This window comes from Myotis yumanensis, unplaced genomic scaffold (genome assembly GCF_028538775.1).
Source record: "Myotis yumanensis isolate MYYU_CA2020_CCGP unplaced genomic scaffold, mMyoYum1.0.hap1 SCAF_6, whole genome shotgun sequence".
Classification (NCBI taxonomy): Eukaryota; Metazoa; Chordata; class Mammalia; order Chiroptera; family Vespertilionidae; genus Myotis; species Myotis yumanensis.
The window spans coordinates 19147292-19169649 of record NW_027223757.1 but is presented as its reverse complement, the minus strand read 5'-3'; the positions used below and the strand labels follow the sequence as shown (position 1 = coordinate 19169649).

General features: G+C 37.6%; 1 protein-coding gene across 1 annotated transcript in view; it reads right to left on the bottom strand.

Moving 5' to 3' along the window:
• The window catches only part of LAMA2 (laminin subunit alpha 2), a 472106-nt gene that overhangs the window by 171757 nt on the left and 277991 nt on the right, over window positions 1–22358 (bottom strand). The window contains exons 18-20 of the mRNA XM_070417672.1: window positions 14717–14803; window positions 6845–7056; window positions 3110–3216 (exon numbers count right to left, since the gene is read on the bottom strand). Of these exons, the coding sequence (XP_070273773.1) occupies window positions 3110–3216; window positions 6845–7056; window positions 14717–14803 (406 nt within the window). The remainder of the gene's footprint in view (window positions 1–3109; window positions 3217–6844; window positions 7057–14716; window positions 14804–22358) is intronic.

The following is a 22358-nucleotide window of genomic DNA, read 5'->3' as shown; positions in this document are numbered from 1 at the left end:
TTATCATTAAAAATTTCCAAAGTTGATCGATCATGTAAAGAAATTTACAAGAAGAAATGTCTCTACCATATTTTTCTAGTGTTTAAATTATGCAGTTTTAAAGGCTGAGTTATACCAAAATAAATACCGCTCACTTTCAGTAATATAATTTTAACAAGTTTGCTGTTCAAAAATGTATTTCAGAGACTAGGGAAAACCCCTGATGTAAACAAATTTAAGGAGTAAACATCCCTAGTCAGTGATGGAAATTAATGAGGTGAAACAAGGTGGGAGAGAGTGCCAGTCAGTTTCACTGGGAAGTTTGTTGCGCTCCCATAAATTATTCTTACTTGGTATAATAATAACAACTAGAACTTATATATTGTGCTTACAGTATGCCAAGCACTGTTCTAAAGTCCTCTAGAAATAGCAATTCATTTAATCTTCAAGATAATCTTGTGAGGTAAATATTATCACCTTTTTACAGGGTAGTGAAACCCAGGCACAGAAAAGTCAAGTAATTTGCCTAAGGTCACCAGCTCACCAGTGGAGCAGTCAGGATTCCAATTAGCCAGCCTGCCTTCAGAGCTGGTGCCCCTAGCTCACACATACTTGCCACAGAGAACAGACACCGCTTTATACAGCTGTGCTGTGAGATTTGTAGGAAAAGGACATGAACGAGGGTTGAATTTCTGCTAAGTTTATATACTGGAGACATTTTGATCAGTTAGTGCTCCTTTCTTTTACTTTATGCATGCATTTTTTTAAAAAAAATTTAAGAACATTATCTCTTTTAAAGAGTTTTTTCATTTAATATCAATAGTATTAACAATATCTAACATTTATAAAGAATTCTCCATAGGTGTCCGTCCTTTATGCACTGTTCTCATGACTCCCCTGAAACAGGCATGGGGGTGCCTGGGCAGAGCTTCCTGCAAGAGAGCCTGCCATGAGGAGTGTCCCTGAGGGGCAGCCTGCAGCTTCCACAGGAGGGGCTCAAAGCAGGTCTCGCTTCTTCTAGTCAATAACTGATGACTTTCTGTGCAAACCAGGATTCCCCTAAGGAGCAAATCTTGCTTCGGCATTCCCATTGGCTTGGCCGAGAATTGGGGATTTGGGCAGAATGCACCGAATGAGGCTTTTCTACCCATTCTTTCCTTCCCTCTCTCCTTTCACACAGTCAGACCTGCACTGCAGCAGAAGGCTCCCTGCATACTATACTCCCTCCCCTGTCATCCTTCATGGGCATTGTTTGCAGTAAGTCTCTTTGTGCTTGCCTCTTGGAAAACCCAAACAGACTCAAACCCTGAAGTAGGTCCTACTAGAGATGAAGAAGCCGAATTATGGAAGATTGAAGGAACTGTTTTATTGCTAGGAAGTGGTGAAGCTGAGATTTGATCTGAGGCAGTCTGAAATGAGAACTCGTTTTCTTAAAATGTCAATAGGAGCCACCCCTTTGCTTCCTTACTTTGTAGTACATTCTCACTTTCTTCTATCCCCTACCCTCGCCGTCCCCTGCTGCTCTGCAGATTGGCTGCGGGCCTAGCTTTCCCTCCTCCCTTCCTCCCAACGTTTGTTTTGTTTTGCCTTATGAGAAGGGGTTCCATCTTTTGTATCAGAGAATACGCTTCCATACTTGGTGTATGTTGTGCATTTACAATGTGTTTCTTGTGTTTGTTGTATCCTAGAGCAAAATTATGGTGTGGACATGCAATCAAGTTGTTCATTACGCTGAAATTGGCAGGTCAATGAGCTGAATTTTCTTGGGCAAGTTCCTTTCTTTGCTAGATTTCTCTTTATTTGTTCATTCATAGAAAGGAGTTTGCTCCAAATGATACCCAAGGACCTTTCCACTTCTAAGATGAAAGGTTCCCACACATATATTTTTCTCTGTTTTCTGCACATTCATGGTTAATCAAAACTTTATTAACCTATGAACTTGAATATACTTTTGGAAACATGATAGCTGTTTTTAAAAGGCAAGTCATCGATCAGGAATTGTCTAGTTTTTGCATTTGCAACTTGCACACTTAGCAACCATTTTTTTGTAAAATGGCATCAGGGATTGTCAGCCGCAGCACACGGAACACAACATGCCACGCCAGAGCCATGCAGCACCGCTGGGATTACCCGAGCCGCGGGCCAGTAGGCTCCCCGAGGGCAGCCTCTGGAGCTGCTGGGACCCCATCTCTGCGGAGACCCCAGCACCGGTTGCGTTCTTCGTGGATGCTCCTTCTGTCGATGCACCTGCCTGCCCAGGTTGCACTGTTTCCCTACGAAGCCTGATTTACAGACACATTTTCCTGTCATATCACACTGCGGTGACAGAGAGCCAATGGGACTGCAGTCACATAACACACAGAATCGTTTCTCAGGGTCCCACCACATATTGGACTTTAAAAGCCAAAAGAAAAAGAAAAACAAACAACAGTAAGAGCATACAATATTATTCAGGAGATGGAAACAGGTGACATTTTCAAGCTTCCTACAGAAAGGTCAGTTTGATGACATCTGAGAAGTGCCTGCTTCTATTTAACAGTTGTCAGCACCAAAAATGCATATTTACGTGAGAGGTGGTGCAAACTCGCTTGCTCTCACAGAGGGATCTCAAGGTCTTGCCATACTGAAGGTGGGGCAATGGGCTCAGAACTGAGAGCAGGAGATTTTTATTATTGTTTCACTTTAGCCAAAGGCGTATCTAAAAACTACCTCTATTCACTTCTCTACTGAAAACATTTAAGTAAAGTGCTCATCGGAACTGACATCTAAATGATGGAACTAGAACAAGGAGTTTGCTAAAAGCAAAGGGTATGATACATTTTATTCTGCCAACAAGGTAAAGGCAAAGGAAAGATATTTTTGTCTCCGTAGACTGGAGAGTAAATTTCTATTATCTGATTCAGAAACATCTGAAGTGTAGTAAATATTACACAAAACCAAGGCAATACAAGTTGAAGGTCAAACGCTAGTGTACAGCAAATTTTTTTCTATTTTGAGAAACCATTTCAGTGATCCCAGTAATTTCACATGTAGAATTAGATAATCCCAATCCTTTCTTTTAATATACTAAGATGTGTATCGTCGAGAGCTAATGAGCCTTTTCAAGGAGGAAGTAAGCTCCTATCCTTACCTTACATTCATCACACCGCCGGCCCTGCACATTAGGTCTGCATTCACACTGTCCTGTCTGAGTGTGGCAAACCTCAGAGAAGGAGCCATTGGCATTACAGTGACAAGCTGTAAAGAAAAGGGAGATCAGTGGCAGGGAAAAACGTTCTAATAGTCTTAATAGGCTTATTGAATAATGATATCCCCAAGATAGTAATACTGACAACTAACTTTTTAGAATGGAATGTTTTCTGACTTGCTAGGTCAGGGGTGGAGGGTGTCCAGCCTGAGGGCCACGTAAGGCCCACAAAAATCATTTGACTTGGCTATGCCAAGGCATTAGGGGTGAGTTAATTAAATGTTACCGAATACAGCAGGCCAATTTTTAAGTTGATAATTTTGTATGGCCCACGAATTATGTTATAAATATCCATATGGCCCTTGGCAGAAAAAAGGTTCCCCACCTCTGTGCTAGATGACCTGTTAGGCTTTATGTCATTTGATCCTTACAACTCTACAAACTGTAGGATCAATTTGTATAAAGCCTGGCACAGTCATTATTATTCCAATGTTGAGAATGAAGACATTGAAATTCAAAGAAGTCACAACTTGTCCAAGGCCACGGTTGGTAGGTGATATAGCTGAGTCCTGACTCCAGGTGAATGTTATTTCCCATCACTTCTTCAGCTCTTTCACTTCTTTATAGATGCATTGGCGTAACATTTAAAATATTGTAATCCCCATTTTAAGTAATGCATATTAACTATAGAGCTAAAATATTTTTTGAGAAATTATCAAAATTAATAGCACCCATGGTATAATATTAATGCCACTATTAATCAAGCAACATTGCTTTTTTAAATTTAATAATTATTTACTATGTGCCTGTTTTTTGTTAAGCTCAAAACACGAGTTTGAGGGGAAATTTTATATATATATAAAATATATATACACATACACATACATACCTTTAAGATTAGAAAGGATGTAAGATAAAAACATTGTTTCACATGTACTACGAATGTACCATTACAATTTTCAAGAAGAACTTTTACTTTACAACTTACATACTATCTCCGAAGATAGAAAATATATTTGTTTTAAGTAATTATTTGTCATTTCTATGTTATGAAGTTGTCTGATATCATCCTGAGCCATAGATCAATCTAAAAAGTATATGGTCTTTTCACAAATGCAACCGTAATTATTGGCTCACTCTGTACTCTATGAGTATATTTTCAATGGTATATGCAATTGCATTGATACCAGCATAAAAAATATATATAAGGGGGAGATGATATGGGAATTTAGATTAGTCATAGATGGTTTTGTAAAGTTTTATACAATATTTCATGTTTCTAGATACCTTGATCTGAGCACAACTTATAAATACATTATAAATAGCTACTCCATCAGCGTATGTTATTATTCTGTTCATCTGGCTCCAGATTCTACTTAGTTTTATTGCTTTTCTAAAAACTGTCTGATTTTTCTTCCAGTAGTTTGGCCTTCAGTGTCTGCCAACTTGATAGCAATTGAGTGGGTGTTGAGGGCCCAGCCCCATCTGCAGCCAGTCACTTTCCCTGGGACATGGTCCAAGGACAGTCTATATTTGGGGTATGAGAAAAGGCTGAAAAAAATATTTTATTTAACTATCCATTTCATTTGGACACTAGAATTATTGTATAAACTTTTAATTTCTTTATGCATGTTTCTTATGCATATTGTACAAAAATGTTTTTAAAATCTTAAATAATTAAGAATTTAGAAGCCACTTTTATTTTTAGAGTGGGAGTATAAGATTATATTTACCATAAATTAAAGTCATTCTGCAAATAATGAAAGCAATGTACAATTTTTAAGTGGCATTTTTAAAGAAATGTATGACACAAACACTATAGATAAATTTGAAAAGCAAAATATATTTCTTTGTAGTGGTGTACTTTTCATGAAGCAATTTAGAGGCAAGTAAATAATGCTTTATCGTGAATTTTATTCTCTTGAGGGTTTACCACCTATGCAGAGAAAAGCTATTATATCTGTGAAAAATTATCCCCAAAATAGATAATAAATTAGCTTCTTATAGTTTTAATCTTAATGACATGACAAGAAGCATCAAAAACCCTAATCATGTCTATTTCTCATGGCAAGTAATATAAAAATTGGTGATGATTCACAAATGTTTTCATAACATATTCTTGTATGTGTTCTTAAGGTTTTAAGCCACCGACCCCCGATTTACCACAATAAAATGAGTGAAAGAATCTCCTCAAAATTTTTGGAGGGGTTTATTGGAAAATAGAAAAAGAGGTCATTAAATGATTAATACAGCCCTAAAATGAACACCCCACAGAACTCACTACCACCACAGCACTACTACAGAAGGAGCTACCACGTGTGAGCATGCCAGATCCCAGGCAGTTCAATGGATACTTTCTGTGGGGCAGATCCTTTAGTCCCCATAGAAAGTTGTGACCTTTTATGTAAACGATGAAACTGAGTCTCAGTGAGGTGAAATGTCTTGCCCAAGATCACACAACTAGAAAGTGCAGATCCTAGATGATGTGTTTGAATGGACGAATTTCTTAAAAGCTCCTGATGATTTTGCAAAGATGCCATAAACCCACAGTGTTTAAAAGCCCTCTAGAGCTGTTGGAAAACCTGCTTTAAAAATCATTAATTGACAGATGAAACTAATAGATGTCATTGTCCCAGAGTGATTTGGTTTTGATTCAACAAATGGTCATTTTCAAGTGACAAAAAACCGACACTCACCTTACAAATCTATGAGGAGAAAGACACGACTCTTATTGAAATGGGTGTTTACAGCCTAGATAATAACTGACTAGATTTCCAGTGGTTTCTATATTTTTGCAGTTCCTGGGAGCCACTGAATGATTGGAAGAGTCCCTTCTTACATAATGCAACTGGCAGAATTAAACTGTTGGGCTGATATTTGTTCTGCTTGAGGATTCTGACAACAGATGAAGCTGATGATGGCAGTGCAAACCACTCAAGGACTAATATGGACTAACATTCCATTTCACTCTCCACAAGACCTCCCTTGCGTTTATATTAGCACTAATATAAAGCAATGGCAAATTCTCTGCAACACTATAACACAACTAAGAAGGGAAAGATGAGGGAGGGATATACTGACCATTATGAATGAGGCCCTACAATAGCTACTTTTGTGGAAGGATAACAGATAGCATTCTATGAATAGTCCTAAGTTGAAGGTTAATCATTTAACAATTACAAATGACAGTGTGCAAAAATATTGGCAGAATTTTACAACTATGATAAAATGTGAGAATGTAAAGTTCACATATGAAAGGAATACAGACTCACACCTACTGATAGATACTAATTCAATAATGTGGGCAGATAAATTTATTTCAAGAAAATAATTAGATCTGAGATAAATCAATAAAGGCTAAATAGGTCCAACCTATTTTTCAAAATGTTCTTTTCTGCTATGGACATACATTATTTTAGAATATTTGTTCCACATGTAAACGGAAATATGTGCATCATTTGAAAAACAATGGCACTGCAACAATGCATTAATTTTCCAGTGATTTACTCTATTGGTAAGAAAATATTTTAGGATATGCAAACTCTGTGTATAGGTTGTACATCTATCATAGATGTATTACACATAATTTCCTACTCTCCAATCTCACTCAAGAACTCATCAGCTACTCTGAGGTGCAATGCATCAATTCTGTCAGGGGCATCAATAGTTCAGACTTACGCTGACAGTTCCTTGCATCAACTGCGTCTCCAAAATATCCATCAGCACAGAGCTCACAGTACCGGCCTGTTGTACCTGGCTTACATATCAGACAGGCGCCAGACAAGCTGTCACAGCTGCCAGGGATGGAGAAGTCAAGGTTGTCATTGCATTGGCATGGCTGACATGATCCTCCAACTACAGAAGGTTGTCCAAAATAGCCTTCTGCACACCTAAGGCAAAAGAATTCATCAGTGAGTATTTGGGAGGAATTAGTGAAACCCATCAGGGTAATACTTACATATTTTTCACACTCTCCCTCTCTCAGGATACATTTTCTTTTTAAGTGTTCCTTTTCTCAAATGCAAGATGATTAAAAGTGTTTTTCCACAACTGTAGTGTAGATACAAGATGAAATCCTGCCAGCCCCACTAGTAATTAGGTTTCAGCAAGAAAAAAAAAAATCTTGTTACTGGCACTAAAGACGAGACCAAAGCATAATAAGAAATCTGCTCCTGGCATATTTCTTAGAGGAATCCACGTCCATGTTGGAAAGCCTTTGCAGTACAACACATTATATCTATCTACTCCAATTGGTTGTTTCCAGTACAAATATGTAAGGTTCACATTTTTTTGGTTTTTGTTGCAGCAGGAGCTTGTTATGAGAAAACAGGCTCACAAGGAAATTCAGTAGTGAGAATTCCAAAATTTATTAAATGGAAAATTATAACTCAAAAGGTTCTCTTTATTATTTGGGTGGAAGTTATGGATATCTTTATATTAACAATAGGTTTGTATGTGTTTGCATATCCAAACAGAGGCAGATTTTCATTGAAGAGTCTTTACTGAGAAGTACATATGCCTGTATACCATGTTAACATGCTGAAAGATGATGCATAACTGCCACAACTCATATTAGCAAACTCTATTTTTTTTAAAAAAGGACTAATCACTATTTTAGATATTATTGGTAAAACAAGTTTATTTATGTGGCATGGCAGAGATTTTAAAAATTATAGTATAAAATTATCCTTTTCCCCTATGTTATATTAAAAATGCTACTTCATGCTACAGATGCACAAATACATCTTTATAAGAAGCACCTATTTATATTCTGCTCTGTCTTCTCTTTCAATTATATTTGCTCATGCTTCCTATTAAGCCACACTTGCCAAAAGAGAAGCAAAACAGTGTATCTGAAATATTACAGTCAGGCTAGCTCTGTTATCTGCACTGTGTTAGCAACATAAAATGTCTTTTTCAACAAAGTAAAAAATTGAAGGGGAACAAAAACCAGGTGGGGGAATATAATTACTATAGTACACTACAATTATGCTCATCTACTCACAGATGTGTAAGTCATTGTGTAGAGAAATGCTCTCTACCAGTCGAAGAAGAAATGGTTTAAATCCAGTACATCATATGAGGATACTTTAATAACATCACAAGTATGGTGCAAAGTCATTAATTCAGTCCAAGTTTTCTAGAACATATATAGATGCCATAATAGTCTTGCAGAATTAACCTTTTATCATAATTTTTAAAATGCTGTTAATTTTAAAAATTATATTCATAAAATATTTTATGAATTATGAAAGTCACTGCATAAATATTGCTTGGAAAAACATTGCCACCAACAAATATAATTGCTTATTAATTGTTTTTTGTAAAATGTGAACTAATGTTTGAGTGCTTAACATTCCCCCACAATGCCTTCAGGGTGGTATTTGAGAAACATAATAGGAAAATCCTTTTGAATTTTAACCCAATTCTTCTTGCCTTACTTGATATTCAGAGCTTATGATCATGCCCAAATGTATCTCAATTTGTTTATCATTAAGAGAGTGACTTTGCTTCTTTAGAATAACGATATACAATGATCATTATCACAGTCAACAAAAACCCATTATTTTCAGTTCACTTTCCTCAAAATGACTTACAGTCCTCAGGAGAGATGGTGTTCTATAACAAGATCTGGAAATTTTTTTCAACACAGATACCAATTAATAAGTCTACAATTCTCTCACAATAATAAAAAAAACACACACCTCAGTCCATGAGAAAATTAGAGTAACTGAAGAAGCATCAAACTTTTTTTTTATTGTAGAACATATAAGAAAACTTACTGATTATACATGATAGATAACCTATATGTCACTTTATTGAAAGTGTGCATTCAGGTTTTATTACTGATGGATATGTATGTGGGTTTCTATACATAGAATAGTATTCTGAGATACTTGTAAAAATGTTTCAATAGAATTAAAAAGTGATTCTAGGGTCAGTGAAAACAATACTGCTTACCATATAACTTTTATTAATAATAACAGTGCTGTATAGTCTGATCAACTAGGACTCATCTAATAAAAATTGATATAAATCACAGTCCATTGGACCTTTCCAAATTCTCAGAATTTCACCCTACCAACATTACTTGTAATTTAAAATCTGAAGTCCTCTCATTTTCATATGCAAGACAGAATGAGGATGTTTTTAAACAAAGAGCTTATTGGATTTCTTGCTAGAGAGGAACACCTTGACATAACAAAGTCACTGTTCCCTTCCATATTTGCTAACTTTCTCAAATCAAATTGCAGTATTTTAGAAAGAGACACTTTAAATATAAATGATACTCCAGATAACATATGCAGGTAATATAATGACTTAGAAGCAACATAGAGGAAGAGAGACCAAGATAGAAAGATGAGATAGAGACAGAGATGGAGATGGAGATGAAGATTAGAGATAGAGATAGAAATGAGATGAGAGATAGAGATAGAGATAGCGATAGAGATAGAAAGACTGGCAGAAGTGGAGAGAGATAACAGTAAGAAGAAGAAAGCAACACTGGTGAGACTGTTATCCCACTCTACTCCATCATTTCTTCAACAACTTTTGGCTAAAATTGTGGCATATGTTTCCATTATCTATGAACTGAAAAGAATGCTTTGATCTCCCTAAGCAAATTAGACAATCTCTTGCTTCTCCACCTCCTGCCCTTCCTCAAACATCTACTGTGCACTGTTACATAATCTATAATAAAAGGGTAATATGCTAATTAGACTGGACATCATTCCGTACGTCCTTCCTGACAAAGCCGGGGCCGGAGGGAAACCAGCCCAGGTCCCGGGTGCCTGCAGGTGGCCTGGGGGATGCCAGCCAGGTTCCCAGGTGCCTTCCGGGTGCCTACCAGCAGCCGGAGGAGGGAAGCCCGGGTCCCAGGTGCCAGAGGGAAGTTGGTTTCAGTAGCTGGGGGAAGGAAGACCTACTCTTGCATGAATTTTCATGCATCAGGCCTCTAGTACTAATATAAATAAGGCACAGTCTTTGTACTGCAGTCCAGGAAGAAGAAAGACATACTTAAAAATGTAGCATTGAAAGTCTAGAGATAAGCAAATACAGTTTTGCAAGCATAGAAAAGGGCAACCAACCAATATTATGATTAATTAAGGACCCTTTCAGGAAGATAGAGCTGAATTTTAAGAGTTGAACAGGCAAAGGGAACAGAATTGGCTAAGGCACAGAGGAGCGTGGCTGCAATATAAATGGCTGTGCAATATTTCTGTAGTTTACCTGCTTACATGGTGCCTTTCTACAAATTAGTAAAAAAGGGTTTTCTCTGGGCATATGCAAAAAAGGGAAGAAATAATGGGCACAGAAAGAAGGGGGCACATTGGATTTGATCCCCTAACCTGTCCATTGGCTGAGTCCTTTTGTGCAGTGTACAAGTGTACAAACTGTGAAGCCACATAAGCAGCCCTTTGAAACCTCACATGGAGTCACAGTTTTGCTAATAGTCCTACCAAGTAAGTATAAGTGTCCCTCTTTTCTTATTTCTGCAACTTCTTTCTCAAGGGCATCCGGGACTCAGGGGCTCAAGCTGACTGAAACAGGAGTAGAATCTCACCAGCACAGTGATCAGATGACAGTTAGCCTTGATTCAGACTCAGGCATTTCTGAAGCGGAGAACAGCTAACTGGAATTTGGGACTTAAAATTTAAAAAACAAGAAAGAACTTCTTTGACATTGAATATGAATCATGTGGATAAATTGTCCGTGAATTTTCAAAACATGAAGCAATTAGATTCAAATAACTTCTGCATTCTTAATAGCAAGTGTGAAATTAATCTTAAATTTGACCTCTCTCTTCACTTAGTGAGGAGTTGTTAAAAGTTGGCCAGGTAGGGAGGGGACAGGGTTTAAAGGGTCCATGTATCTCATTAATTTCTCTTGATGCTACAACATTCATCCCTTTTTGCCTTGCTTTTCAACTTTTCTTCTCTTGTCCAGATGATAAAAGACTAGAATCTTAGCAAATTGCCATGATAAATACCTCTTCCCTGACTTTCTTCTCATTTAAAACATTCCCCAGAAGAAAGCAGTGGTATATATATTAATCTTCACCCGAGGATATTTTTTACATTGATTTTTAGAGAGAGAGGGAAGGAGGGAGGAGGCTGGGTAGAGAGAGACATCAACATGAGAGAGACACATTGATTGATTGGTTACCTCCCACAGGCGCCCCTAATGGGACCAGGGATGGAACCTGCAACTGAGGTACATGCCCATGACTAGGAACTGAACCCACGACTCTTGGGCCCCAGACTGATGCTCTAACCATGAGTCAAACCGGCCAGGGCAAAGCAGTGATATCTTAAACTATGGGTGCTTTGGCCTCAAGCAAGTTTCCTAAAACTCTAACTAGAGTTTGACATGTAACAGAATCCCAATGAATATGTTGGCATATCTTGTTTTGCTATCCTCCTTTCCATGAGTTTTCTTCATTCTCTCAATTCAAGCAGCAAGGTCATCTTGTGCTACATGACAGAGTGAAGGGATCCAATAGTCAAGAAAGCAGGGCAGGTAGGAATCTTCTGGACTCCAGGCTCTGAAAGTTGCAATTTTTATGAATGTGGCACCTCCTCCTGCAATTCATCCCCAAAGAGAAAATGAGATGGAGATGGAAAGGCAGATGGAGAAGTAGCGATGAGAGCAGAGGTGCTGGTGAGTCCCAGTGGAATGAAAGCAGCAGAATGAGTCCTGTGCCCCCCTGAGTGGTGTGAAAAGATGCATAGAGATGTTAGACCTGAAGAGAAAGGTGATCAAGAGGACATGGAAAAGGAAGAGGTCAGCAGAAACACACTCAGGTGAGTTACTCAGAGTTGCTTGACCTCTCCATACGTTTATTGCATAAAATATGCACATAATCGCACACGTGCAAGCATGCTCACACACTCAAGCACTCAGCCTTTTGGCATTAAGTAAGCTTGTTAGGGCTTGGATTCAAGCCTGGAAGTGGAGAGGAGAGGGGGAAAAACTCATTTTTTTTTTAAAAAAAAAAATTGAGATCTAATTGACACAGAACATTGTGTAACTTTAAAGCTCTCACAGCTCCCGCCTATGGCTAATTAAGTATTAGAATAGAAAATAAATTGAGATAAAGAATGTAAAGTTATAATTCCTGTCCACCTGAGCATTCTTGCAATATGATAAAAGCAGGAACTGGATGGTCACTTAAGACTAAAATGTTGAGTTCAACAAATTGAACAGATTTCCTCACTCCAGACATGTCAGAACTTTTAACATGTTAATAAGTATTTCCCGAGCTTACGTGATCACAGAATTCTATTCCTAGAACCTCTATGATTTAGGAACACTGCTTTGGTTTTCCAGGGCTGATATTATGTAGATGATGTGCATAACCTGATTGCAGCAATCACTTACAGAATAGTTTTAATGACAAGTTTTTTTTTATTATCTCCTCCTTTCCCTAACTCTTACTCCCCTCCCTTCCACTGAAGCCTACATATCTCAGAAAATGTTTCTCCTAAACATTTTTGGACCCAACTAAGGGACTTTCTGGCTTATATAAATTCAGAGAAATGATAAACCCTGAACATTCTTGGAAAACCCTAATCCAAATTCTTGCTAGAAAATCGTAACATCCCATCCTCTATATAATAATAATTTAAGATAATTTTTCACTGAAAAACTTGAATTGGAGATAGACATGCCATTTGATAAGTTGCATATGTGTTTCCATCTTTAATCAGATTAATAAAGATTTCAGATAGGAAATCATGCTTTTTGTCAAGAATTTCTCTCCTTGGTGATTTTTATTTTTATTTATTTATTTTTAAATATATTTTATTGATTTTTCACAGAGAGGAAGGGAGAGGGATAGAGAGTCAGAAACATCGATGAGAGAGAAACATCGATCAGCTGCCTCCTGCACACTCCCCACTGGGGATGTGCCCACAACCAAGGTACATGCCCCTGACTATAATCGAACCCGGGACCCTTCAGTCCGCAGGCCGACGCTCTATCCACTGAGCCAAACCGGTTAGGGCACCTTGGTGATTTTTATTATTCAGATTGGAATTCTCTCCAGAATCCATTCGACCGCTCTCACCAAAGTTAAAGCTGTGAGTTGCTTGAAGGCAAGGATTGTACAAAGTATCTGTTTATATGCTCTGTCCAGCCCTGTGCCTAGCATATGGTAGCTGCTAAACAAATGTTTATTAAACAAAATGTAATATTTTAAATTATAGATGGTTCAGAATCTAGTATCTAACATAGAACATGAAGCAAAGCAACACCAGAGACTACGCTCACCTGTGTAGGTGGATTTAATGGCTTTGTATGACAGAGCAGCTGTCATTTTCCAGTTGCTAAGATAATAATAATAAAGGTTGCCTGTCATCAGCTGGAGTGTGTGTGTGTATGGCGGGGGGGGGGGGGGGGGGGGGGCGGGCATCAGGCATTTGATGTAAATCTGTCTTGGAAATGGTATGTTCTGCTATTATCATAAGTGATATACACATGTCCTCTTATTTTAAACACAATTAAAGACCTTCAGTTTCTCGATGGCAAATAAATCCTTCTTGCTTCAGTTCTGTTATTCCATTACTAATTTACAGACGCTGCCACAGTCACAAATAGTACTTGTTGCTGCTAGGAACTGTCATTGGCACTTTGCCCGTGGACTGCTAGCTGCCAGCTAAATGCTCTCTGGGAGAATGGCCCCTGCTTCGTCTATGCACTCTGGTTGAAACAGGGGTGATGGCTGGCCGGAGGACAGGAGAAGACAGGCAGAGAGAGCCCTCTGTGGTGTTTGCTTCCGTGATGATGGTGAAAGCAGGTCACGTCCTCTGCCTCCCATCCTAACCCCGCCCCCCCGTGATGACAGCAAAGGAGGCTATTTTCAGTGCTAAAACCAGAGAGGTGTTGTGTTTGTCAATGGCATCAAGGGCGAATTTTGTACCATTTTCATACTGAAACTGAAATCCAGAGAACCTTTTCCTTACAAAGACTTCAGGAGGGAAAATAATTACACAAATTACATAAAACAGTATCTATGGCTCCACGGCAAAGCAGCCTAGTAAAACCAACAGGAATTACAATGCTGACTTCGAAGTACTCAGAAGAGGATATAAATCATGATAACAAATTACATTTTATTTGTTTTCAAATTATATTTAAGGTAAATTATGAACTACTTGCTAAACTATGAACTACACATTTAAGCCACAATTTAAGGACAAAATGCTCATTAGAAAGCTAAAAAGAAATGGTGGCAAGGTAGACAGTAAGATAAATCTTAAAGTGCATGACTTTCCACTTGAGCAATACTTTCTTGAAAGATTGTAGGTTAATGCTTAACCTTTAAGATTAGAACATTAATCAAACATTCTCTGAGTGGAGATTTACAGAGACATTTCTAGAGAATAAATAAACTATAAACACATAATGTATCTGTTGGACAAGTGTGGTGAGAAACTTTATTTCATTCCACTGAGTGTGGCGGCGGATAGTGCACAGGATGGTAATGCCTGTGGTTTTATGACTCCCCAGGCAGAAATAATTTTGAAAGACAGTGGTGCTCGCACTTACCTCTCGCAGCGTGGTCCTGCGTACCCGACAGGGCATTCATCACAGATCAATCCGAGACTTCGGTCTAAATGGCACGTCGGGCTAAAGCTATGTTGATGTTGTTGGGAAACAACAGGGACAAGGAAGAAGCACATACACAGAGTCATTAGCGGCATCTTTTCATTTCTCCTCCTCCGGTACTGCTGTGACAAAAGGGTACAGGCTGGACAATCTCGTCTTACAGACCGAGATTAGGGTCTGGCCAATCGAGGATGAAATGACACTGCTATTTCTGCAGACCTGAATATAACCCAATAGAGGGCAATATCCCAGTGACATGTTATTAACTGACTTTTGACTGTTCTGGGTCCGTAATCATCAGTAGCAAGTGGGACTGTACTGCTTCTTTCTAGGGATTCCCAGGCCTGGCAAAATACAGCCTCGCATTCTCTCTCTCCAGCCAAATCCTTCTGAAATTGAAGCCCCAGAAAAATGTTAAGAGATTTTGGAAAGCTCAGTATATGGTAGTGGGAGTGGTGGTGGGAGTGATGGTGGTAATGAGGTTACTACTTTCAGTACTGCTACCAAAGGTGTGTGAATGTGTGTGCGTGAACGTGTGTGCATGCCTCTGTGCATGCATGCATGTGTGTGCACATGTGTGCATACGTGTGTGAAGGTTGCTGCCCATATGTACTCATGGGCAGGCTGTTAACACAGAAGGAAGCCTCCGAAAAGCTTTCACAAGAGATCAAGTGTGCAATAATAAAACCAAAGGAACTAAAACAACATTTCCATTTCTCATCTCTGGCAGGTCCCAAAGTTTACCTCTCTTCTTGCACATATTTCCCATGTGGGTCTGAAGGAACAGAGTTGAACACCAAGTCTAAAACCAGCCAAGTAAATAACTGAATGTTAGCTTTAGCCTGCAACAATATGTTCAACTCTGGCCACACTTCTTTGCCTTGTGAGAGAAACCTCTCATGCATGAACCCTTACCCCAAAATTGACATGATGGCTCTCTGAAGAGCCATCAACCACTTCACATTCTGTAAATTCTGCTGCTCTACCATTTTAAAGGGAAATGCCCCCAATTAATCTTTCTCCCATTCTGTCTTCCCTAAATAGATTTATTTTCTATTATATATGACAGGATAATTCAGTAGAGGTTGCTTGATAGCCAACTGAATTAGAGAGAGAACAACAAATTAAACATTGCAAGGCCTGGTCTCATTCCGCTCCTGACACTCGCATGACTTCGGAATACTTTCTTCACTTGTGCAGATCAGATCACCGGTACTATTAGGAATATTCTTCTGGTTTAACTCACAGTAGCCCTCAAAGATTTAATAGTCCTAATTTTTTTATAGTAACAAGCTATCAGAACCAAGTAGTTTAATCATTTTAAACATTTCCACTCAGTGGAAAGTCTAAATGGATCTGTTGAGACACAGAGTGGGGTGGGGGTGGGGAGCTTGGTCTGTGATATCTTGAGTTTACAAATATTACCCAGTTAAAATATTCCATGTTAAGGGGTCTGGTGGCTGCCATTAACAGCAGAACCAAGACATGCCCGGCCTGAGCTCTGTGAGAGGAGAACCATCTTTCAGAGGCAGCCTGTGGCTTGCCACCGGTGACCCCAAGGGAGCTCAGGGTGGGTGAGTTTCTTGGCAGGAGTATGGCTGCACTGAAAAGAAAGGCACATGAAAAAGTGAAAAGAAACAGGATTTCCCTTCTTCACCCCGTGATTTGCTATTGTTTTCACACATAAAAGGAAGGACTGGATTTTGACAAATCTGAAAAATGTGTGTATGCCTTCTTTTAAGATTGGCATTCTATAACTATCTCCTCATCTTTGGAAAAGGTTTCCCACCCATGTGGGACTACAGTGATTGAAGGAAAAACACACCAATTATTTTTTAAAATCCTAAATCTGCTTATCGTAAGTCATGTTAAAGGTGCTTGACAAGGCTTCTGACACTTTAAAACTATTTATAAAATACATTTCAAATTTCTAATATACTCATACATTGCTTAGAGCTGACAGAAGTAAAGTAAAATGCTGTCACCGACAAAAGTCAATACTTTTATTTCCCAGGAAAAATTTAAGCAATGACAATAATATATAAGATTGCATTAGCTCTTTACATTTTCAGAGTGATTTTTGCAAATAATTTTATTGCATTTTCCCCAAATTTTATGAGCTGCTTCGGGCAGACATACTTTTTCTTGCCCAAGGTCATAGCTAGGAGAATTTAGCATGGGATCCAGGGCTTCTGAATTCTAATCTGATGCTGTCTTCTCTCTTTATCCAATCAACATTAAACCTACTTATAAAAAATGTGTTTAAACTTTTAATCATATAAATACCTAACAGGATACATTTAAATAAAATGTCCTCATAAAATATAACTGCATTTGTGCTTCAATGTTCTTTAATCAACATAAACTGAGGGTTCACTCCCTGATCACTATAATTGAATATATAGTTATGAAGAAAATGGTATTCAATACCAAAAGTAAAATGAGAATGAAAATTAGACACGGAAAACAAAAAAAAAATGTCTATAAAATTTGGATTGGCAAATGCAACAAATTGACCTGAGTTTGGCCAAAATATGAAGCTAACTGTTCTGTGACTGAACAAGGGAACTGTAAGATCATTGTTGACTTCAAGTGCTTCCAAGATTATGTCTAGTTGGCCAGCTCTACACTGGCAGAGGAAGTGTTCTACTTCCTGAAGTATCTACTACCTGCCACAGAAGACACAAGAGACCAAAGAAGAGCAAACATTTCCCCAAATAAGTAGAGAAAGAGAAGCTAATTTTGGACTGATTTCCATGTGCATAGTGAAGATATGCACATGGAAATCATTTTTATTAATGGCTGAACATAGAATTTTATAGTTATAATGATATGTGTGTGTGTGTGTGTGTACTATGTATGAATTTACTCCAAAATAATTTAATTCTACCTACCAACAGATGTACAATAAGATAAAATGAATTGCCTGGATTACAGGCTTGATCCCCAGTAAGGGGCATGCAGGAAGCAGGTGATCAATGATTCTCTCTCATCATTGATGTTTCTATCTCTTCCCTCCGCTCCCCTTCCCTTCTGAAATCAATAAAAAACTTTTTTTTAAAGAAAAATGAATAAATAAGGTTAAAGACAAAAAAAATCCTGAAAAATCAAATCAAATCAAAGTATAAAATTTATTTTATAAGGTATGTTCATTTGGTAGTGGCAGATCAACATATGGCTTTGAGCTATCTCACAGCTATTGCAAAAGGGAACAAATTGCCTCTTGGGACTGGCATAACATTTCCATCATTAGGGTTAGACAATCAGGGCATGTTCTGTGTTTGTAGATACAAAAAGGAAGAATTCCTTTTAACTAATTGTAACCTGGAACACTTGGGTAGGGAAAGAGAAACCAATAGGGATTAGAAGCTGCAAAGGAATGAGAAGGAGCAGAGGCCTGAGAAGAGAATAAAATTGAAGGAAAGACTCATTTGCTTCATGATTTCGGTTTGGGCCACATGAATTTTTGACATTTCTTCATAAGTGTTTTCTTCTTTCAGTTCAGTGATCTCTGTTTTACATATTCATAGGAAAACCATTAAGCAAACACATATTTCTTTAATTATCTTCAAATACTATGAAATATGAATTAATGTCTGTAATTGGGTTTTGTAATTAGAATTGGGTTATTTTCTGTCTTTGGATATTATATTTCTCTAAACCTGGGTTTCTCATTCTGCAAAATGAGGTAATATGATCTACTTAATAAAGGCTTTTTTGATAAAAATGTAGGAAGGAAACTCTTGCAGTGGCACAGTAAATCATAGCTGTGATTTAATACTTTAAAATGTTTTGCCAAAGTAGATTGCTTTGTTTAAATGTGAAGGTATTTAGTCACCCGTTACATAATTAAACTTGCACTTTCTGAGAAAGGAGGCAGGTGTAAACACAAGAAAGGCACACAGGTCAACTTTTAGCTAATTACTATAGGAAAAGATATCCATGGTTACAAATAAACTCCAATATTTTACTAGCTTAGCACAAGAAAGGCTTATTTCAAGTTCATACTACATAGCTAATGCTTATCAATGGGGAACTCTGTTCCACAGATTCATTCAGATATCAAAGAATGGGCATTCCACCACTTTGCCATGCTGCCTCCTCAAGATGGACCCGCATTAGAGAAGAGCATGGACAACTCTTAACTGCACCTACATTTGCCAGAACTAGTTACTCAGCCACAACCTAGTTGCAAGAGAGGTTGGAAAAGGTGGAGAAGCCCTTTACCATATGATAAGCATTACTATCTCTATTATTTTCCCATTATTTAAAAAATAAACTTAAACTGTTTTCTATGAAAAAAATAAACTGCCCAAGTCCTTACATTTGAGTTAGCATAATGGTTGCCAAACCCCAGGGTCATTTTTTAAAAAAATATATTTTATTGATTTTTTACAGAGAAGAACGGAGAGGGATAGAGAGTTAGAAACATCGATGAGAGAGATCGATCAGCTGCCTCCTGCACGCCCCCCAGTGGGGATGTGCCTGCAACCAAGGTACATGCCCTTGACCGGATTCGAACCTGGGACCCTTCAGTCCACAGGAGGACGCTCTATCCACTGAGCCAAACTGGTTCGGCTCCCAGGGTCATTTTTACAATGAACATTTACAGTTTGTCTAACCTTAAATTCTATTGAACTTTTTTTCTTTGCTTCTCTTCCATGTCTCTGAAATTGTTTCTATTTCTATAGCCCCATTGGAAGAAGAACAGAGAGGTGAATATATGGGTTCTAATATTGCTTCTGCCACACGCAAGCTGTATGATCATGATCAAGTCATTTAATTTCTCAGGAGTCTAGTTTTCCCTTCTGGTTTATGGGATTAGTACGATAGATCATAATCACCCATATGGACATAAAACATGGTATAGGAAAGTACTCTAAATTATCTAACACACTCTAAAATTTCTAAAGGATGTTGTTGAATGTTTACTTAAATTTACCTTTTGCCTCAGCATAATATTAGAAAATAACATTTTCTATTAGAACTATTAATTTTAATAATAATTCAATATGGCCCTTGAGTGAATCCAAGAGTCAGCTCTAGAAGTGGTCCATTCTTTCAGGAAGATAAATTTTAGCATCCCTGATGCACACAAAGAAGTACATATTCATAATATTAGTAGGTAGAACTTATTGAGTGTCTGCCTTCTATCCAGCTTTGTGCCAAGAATGTCTCTAATTTTATCATGTAATTGATGAAAATCTATGATTATAATATCTATTCAAACACATCCCGGGAATTCAAGAACAAATAATAATGTGTGTTTTTATCATAAAATATTTAATCTATAAGCTATGTGATGTCAGAAATTAATATAAAACATTTGAAATATTTACAATTTTATTTGCTTCTCTAGAGATAAATTTCATGATCTAGTTACAATCTATAGCTATAATATATACATCACCAAGATGAGGTTAAGCAAAGAGCAGACACTATAACTAGTTGATGAAATATATATATATATATATATATATATATATATACACATAAATATACACTTATACTGGAGGCCTGGTCCATGACATTAGTGCACTGGGGGTGGGGTGTCCCTCAGCTCAGCCTGCGCCCTCTTGCAGTCCAGGACTCCTCTTCTGGCTGAGCGGCACTCCCCCTGTGGGAGAGCACTGACCACCAGGGGGCAGCTCCTGCATTGAGTGTCTGCCCCCTGGTGGTCAGTGCATGACATAGCGACCATTTGTCCCCCCCATTTGGTCGATTTGCATATTAGGGTTTTTTTTTATATAGGATATATAATTTAAATATTACATACTTATCTGTATTTATACATCAAAATAAGTATACCAATACTTATCTCTATCTCTCTACACATCTGTTTTATTTAGCAATGTTATGTAAGAAATTTAGATCCAAAATGCTTGTGATCTATAAGATTTATGATCAGAGTTTAAAAAGATAAGTCACCAAGGTAAAACCATCACTAAGCTTTAACTTGTAGATGAAGGTTGCAGCAATCTCTAGCTGATTTCTTTTTCTTCTTGATATATCATACAATCATATTCATATCAATATATCTATATTCAATATATTATGTTCAATTTAGTCTTCAGAGTTTAAAATAGCAGTAATGACTATTAAAAAACGTTTAAAAAGGAGACGTCCTCTAAGGTACTATGTCCCATTATTTAATGATTTTAAAAGAAAACTTAGGTTATTAGATTAAAATAAACTTTTTTCATTACATTTGTGCAGTAAACTATGTTAATTTTCCAAGTTGTTCTAAATTTAAAAGACTTTATAATATTGGATACAAACTTCCAGGATTTTATAAATAAGTGAATTCTCACTGTCCCCCAAAAGCTGGAATTTAAAATAGGTTACTACTCTATTCCTGATTCTACTTATAAGGATAAAAGTACGTACAGGTAACCATGTTGAAAAATGAAGAATCTTTAAATACTTGGTATAAACTGATATTGTTATTATTGAATTTTCTTAAAAAAATAAAAATCTGTATAATCATACAAAATTGGAATACACAGACTTGAGGAAATACACTCATTGGGCCCTGGGACCTCAATCCCTTTGACATTGATGAATGGTGTTCTAACGCTTGCTGACTTTCTCTTTCCTTTCACAAACACTTAGAACCCATTTTAAGGTAGAAGCATAGTAAACAGAAAAGGACGGGGTATGAATGTCAACAATTACACAAAGTTCTCTCCCTAATGGCCCCTCTGCATTTGTAGTCATGTTGGTCAGACTTGAGAATTAATCCATAAACTCTACATATTCAATTAGTTATGTAATTCTACAAATGTATTATGCTAGGATTCATATGGTACTATAAATGGCCAGCTCTGCTGGATTGACAGCTGTGCTAGTCCCTATGACTTCTGGCTGAGAAGATGTACAACACGAATCAGTGGAGAAAAGCAATCCCTCTGCTTTCTTCAGTGAAAGACAGTGTTGAACAATGGGTTTCGTCTATATTAAATGGTTCTGCAGAATTCATTCAGCCATAGTGAATGAATAGGTTCTCTATTGCGTGATATAATCATTCACAAATACACCAGAGAGCCAGGTTCATGTCAAATTATAGTCAACATAGGCCATACTAACCATTAATTGTGAAGGGATTTAATTTGTTCTCCTATATTCATTATTTTGCAGTAGCTTTCCTTCTGCCTTCTTCCTCTTCTATGACACCCTTTGTTGCTAAAGGTTCCTCAGTTTTGTGCCCACCCAGGCTCATGCTCCAAACTTTGGAAATGATTTAATCACTAATATACATTAACTCAATTTCCCATTTAATTACTTTTAATGTTATCACATAAAATGCATTGTATTTGTTAAAGAAGTCTGCAATGTAGGCTGTAGTGGAAGGAAAGCACATGGACTTCAAATTCCAACTCTAATATTTTATTTTAAAACATTTTAAATTGATGTTTTAGAGAGGGATACGCCGATTGGCTGTATCTCTCTTACATCCTGTATTGAACCCAGAAGCTTGGCATATGCCCTGCCCAAGAATCTACCCTATGACCTTCCAGTGCACAGGATGATGCTTCAACCAACTGAGCTACACTGTCCAGGGCTCAGCTCTGGTACTTTAGTA